Source organism: Primulina huaijiensis, chromosome 8 (assembly GCF_012295235.1).
Source record: "Primulina huaijiensis isolate GDHJ02 chromosome 8, ASM1229523v2, whole genome shotgun sequence".
NCBI classification, from domain to species: Eukaryota; Viridiplantae; Streptophyta; class Magnoliopsida; order Lamiales; family Gesneriaceae; genus Primulina; species Primulina huaijiensis.
Window position 1 is genome coordinate 12005697 of NC_133313.1, and position 4240 is coordinate 12009936.

Sequence of the window (4240 nt, forward strand, 5' to 3'; positions counted from 1 at the left end):
ACCCTTTGGCTTGAATTTTCTTGACAAATTTTGAAGCTTTCCTTGTTAAATTTGTGTGTGCCGTGAGTTGAGTAAAAGGAGAGTTGGAGAGAATTTCAGAATATAAAAATTGAGAGGCCGTGAGGTTTGATTGCAAAGTGAAGGGTTTTGTGATTAAAAAAACTTTAAATAGCTAATTGAATTACTAATTAGACTTAGGCCTATTAAGCCTCTAAATTAAGCCCATTAGTCTAATTAGGATTTAAATAAAATATTAGCAATGTTTTTGTTTAAATAAATTTGTGAATTTATTAGCCGGGTTGCCAAAAAACTCGTATTTTAGTTGAAAAACCAACATCGATAAAATTTACGTCCCGGCGTATAAAATCACCTCAAAACCCTTTATTTTCAAAAATACTAAAAAGCATCGACCATATTTTAAATAATTAAAAATAATTATTTAATAAAAACATTTTACATTTTCAGCCTTCGGTCCCCGTTCCTCGATCGCAACTCGAATAACCTTTTTAAAATATATTTTAATGCAACAATGAAGAAAAATATATTTTAAACATGTCAAAATGCACAACATAATTAATTCATACAATTAAAACAATTAATTAAAATACAAAGGAATTTAATAATTCAAATGCATGTGGTTCGTGTGGACCTTTAAATTTTCGGGGCGTTACAGATTTATTATTGATTAAAAGAAACTAGTTCAAGTTTAACCAGGAATTTATAAGTTCATATTGTTAAATTTTTCCTGCCTGTTTTGTCGAAAGAAAGCGTTTAAAAGCTTTTATGTGCTATTGTTTTATGAATTATATTTTTTTGAAGTGATACTCAATAAGATTGTTTTTGTAAAAGATCAATGCATAATAAATCAATCTGAAAATCCTGGGTTTAAATGATATCAGAGCCATATGATAGTTTATGTTATGATCTAACACAAAAATATTTTATAATGAATGGTCTTTGTAGAAATAGTACTATTCAAAATAGTATGATTGAAAAATATGATATATTAGAAAAATTATATTTATTAAACAAATAGACTATTCTTAAAATTGAGTTGAAACCTATAGATTCGAAATAATTGGTCCTAATGATTTGAGTTGAAACCTAAAGATTTGTAAGTTATAATAATTGATGAGTGGCTCAACAAAAAGATAGAATTGAATTGCTGTGCACATAAATATAAAATTAGATAATATAGGAATTTTCAATTTAAAATATATATTAAAAAAGTTGAAAAACACTTGATCTTCACCAAACATGTATTATCGTGCTTACACAAGGCCCATATTAGAAAAAATTTACGGCCCAATATACGTAAGGTCCACGAAAAACTAGGGTTTCAAGTATAAAATTTGCTCTAGGGTTTACGTCCGCATTTCCCCACTTCATAGAGTAAGTCGAGGGTGGAAGAAAATACGAGCGGAAGATGAAGACTATTCTCTCCTCGGACACCATGGATATCCCAGAAGGTGTGAAGATCAAGGTAAAAGCCAAGTTGATCGAGGTTGAAGGCCCCAGGGGGAAGCTCTCCCGCAACTTTAAGCATTTGAACCTCGACTTTCAGCTGATTACCGATGAAGCCACCGGAAAGAAGAAACTGAAAATTGACGCTTGGTTCGGATCTCGGAAGACCTCAGCCGCAATCCGCACCGCCCTCAGCCACGTCTCCAATCTGATCAAGGGTGTTACCGTTGGCTACCGCTACAAGATGCGTTTCGTCTACGCTCATTTCCCCATCAACGCCTCCATCACAAACACCGGGAAGTCCATTGAGATCCGTAATTTCCTCGGCGAAAAGAAGGCAATGTCGTTTTTCGTGCATGGTTTTAGATTTGATGTTCGCTTTTATTTCTTCTGGTGGCAAGTTTGACTTTATTCGGTAATGTTTTGCTATATATTGATGATATGTGGTGTGTTGCTGCATTTAGGTGTTCATACGGTTTTGATTCGATCAACATGTGACTGTATTAGTTTGATTTCTGGTTTAATGCTCTCTGATTCTGTTTGATTTTAGAAATCATAAGAATTTAGCTTGTCTTGGTTTACTAAGAAACATGTAGGTTCATCTTGAATTGCTGTTTTGATTAAAGGTGTTATTTTCTGGTTTTTAAATTTCAGATTATATTGATTATGTTTTGCGTGAGAATTGTTGAGATTTACTTAATGTTGAGTTTTGGTTTCAAAGTAGAGTTGGGAGTATAAATGTGCAGATTTGAGGATGTGTTTTAATCTGTCTGGTTAGTTGGATATGTTGCCATATTTGTTATAATAGTGCATGATGCTGCCATGTGCTGTGTAAAGTTCTTTTATTCCTATATTTGGATTCACTCTTATGGATTTTGATCTCTGCCATTTTTGGAGTTATTTTTCTGCAGTGGAGGCTTGATATATATGAACTTCGTATAACTTATACTGTGTAGAAAACTCTCGCATTGGTTGAATGACATGAATGAAACATTTGAATTGATTCTCTGTTTGAAATACTTTGATCATGTTCTGAATTTATTATATGCATTATTTTCACGGGTGGAAATTTGAAATGAACTTGTTCTATTACTGTATAACATGCAAGTAATTGGTTATTCCTCGAATTCCTTATTACAATACAATTTGGTTTTTGGTGTGTCCCTTGCTACAGTTTATTTGTGTGATTATTGGCCTTTTATTGCTGAATCAATGCCAATTTAGTCCAGTAGTTACATTTTCTTTTTATTGTTTACACCAGGTGAGGAAGGTGGATATGCTTGAAGGAGTTTCAATTGTGCGATCTGAGAAAGTTAAGGATGAATTGGTTTTGGATGGGAATGACATTGAGCTTGTTTCTAGATCTGCAGCCTTGATAAACCAGGTACTAGAAGAATTTTTTTTCTATGTAGCATGTACTTTAAACTTGTTTGGTTAATACACGTGAATATAATAAATATATCGTCTTATATATCTGTTTGGATGAAGTACTTTATTTTGCCTGCTTCTCAAGCCTTATCCTGAGACTGTTTGTACTTATTTTGACAGAAATGTCATGTGAAGAACAAGGATATCAGGAAATTCCTCGATGGTATCTATGTTAGTGAGAAGGGAGCCATAGTTGAGGAAGAATGAGTAGTTAAGGCATAGGATTGTCTTTTGGATTGGTTTCTTTCTCTTTATGTGAGAGGTTTAATTTAATGCTGGTTTGAATATTTCCTTTAGACATTTTTTGAAGACGAATTTGCAAAGTTATGTATCAAGAATTGCCTCATGGAATGATTGATTTATCCCAGCAGCACAGCTGTAATGAGCCCGGGATATTAGTTGTATGGATTGTGTGATTTTTGTTTTGAGTAGTGAATTCCCTTAGCTTGTATGAAGTATATAAGTTCTACTAAATAATATCAGGGTGCGTTTGGGACTAGATTCGAAATCCAAGACCCCAAATCCATGGCATTTATTTGGCCGAAATTGAGGCAATGAATTGGAAATTCATATATTTTAATTTAATAATGTATTTGCAGTACATTAACAGCGTAATTGAAATCCAACTTCAAAATTGTGTCCATCCATTAGAGGGCATGCTAGTTGGTATACTCGATAATATGTAACAAGTTGGATTCCATGAGTTGTGAACCCACTAATGGTTCAAAAGACTTCATATTTGAAAGTTATAAAAGTTAGCATGATTACTAATTTTGTGAGTAAGAGTGCAATTATCTAATTTAATGGAGTACCAAAAAAGACGATTGTAAAAAAAAAATTTCAATTTGCATTATAATAACGAGTTTTGTATCTTCGTTACATCAATAAATTTTGATAAAACAAGAATCATGGATTGTTTGATTAATAAACTTGAAGTTTTCTAGTCAAACATTGATTAATGGATTTTCTAGGAAGTCAAAATAATCAGAGAGCTTTAGAAGAGTTTAGAAACCATTGGATGAATAATGACTTGTCTAATCTTATCATATTTATCAAAAATTGACAAGATAAACATGAGATATTTGACAAAAGTGAAATACCTAATCATAGAGTATCTTAGTAGGATTAAGATTCAATTATTGAGAGAAATAAATACATGATGTCAATAGTTGACAATGCATAACACAATCAAAAGAAACAAGATTTTACAAGAAAATCAAGATCCTTTCCTCTCAACCAATTCGACCACGACCTTCTTGGAGAATCACTCGACCGAGCACCATCACTCTCCACTGTGCATCTCCATTGCTTTACTGCACCGCCGTCAAAACTTCCACTTCTTTCGGCC

At 32.8% G+C, this 4240-nt stretch overlaps 1 protein-coding gene across 1 annotated transcript; it reads left to right on the forward strand.

Moving 5' to 3' along the window:
- Positions 1-1373: 1373 nt before the first annotated feature.
- LOC140983532 (large ribosomal subunit protein uL6-like) lies at positions 1374-3347 on the forward strand. Its single transcript, XM_073450616.1, has 3 exons — positions 1374-1806; positions 2731-2848; positions 3013-3347. The coding sequence occupies exons 1-3, from the start codon at positions 1427-1429 to the stop codon at positions 3097-3099; spliced, it is 585 nt and encodes a 194-aa protein (XP_073306717.1). The 5' UTR covers positions 1374-1426; the 3' UTR covers positions 3100-3347.
- Positions 3348-4240: the final 893 nt, after the last annotated feature.

Excerpts from the sequence above, each read along its gene's own strand:
- LOC140983532 (XM_073450616.1), top strand. The coding sequence starts at position 1,427 with ATGAAGACTATTCTCTCCTCGGACACCATGGATATCCCAGAAGGTGTG. Across the intron at positions 1,807-2,730 it reads CTCGGCGAAAAGAAGGCAAT|GAAGGTGGATATGCTTGAAG; the intron begins GTCGTTTTTCGT and ends ACACCAGGTGAG. Across the intron at positions 2,849-3,012 it reads CTGCAGCCTTGATAAACCAG|AAATGTCATGTGAAGAACAA; the intron begins GTACTAGAAGAA and ends TTATTTTGACAG.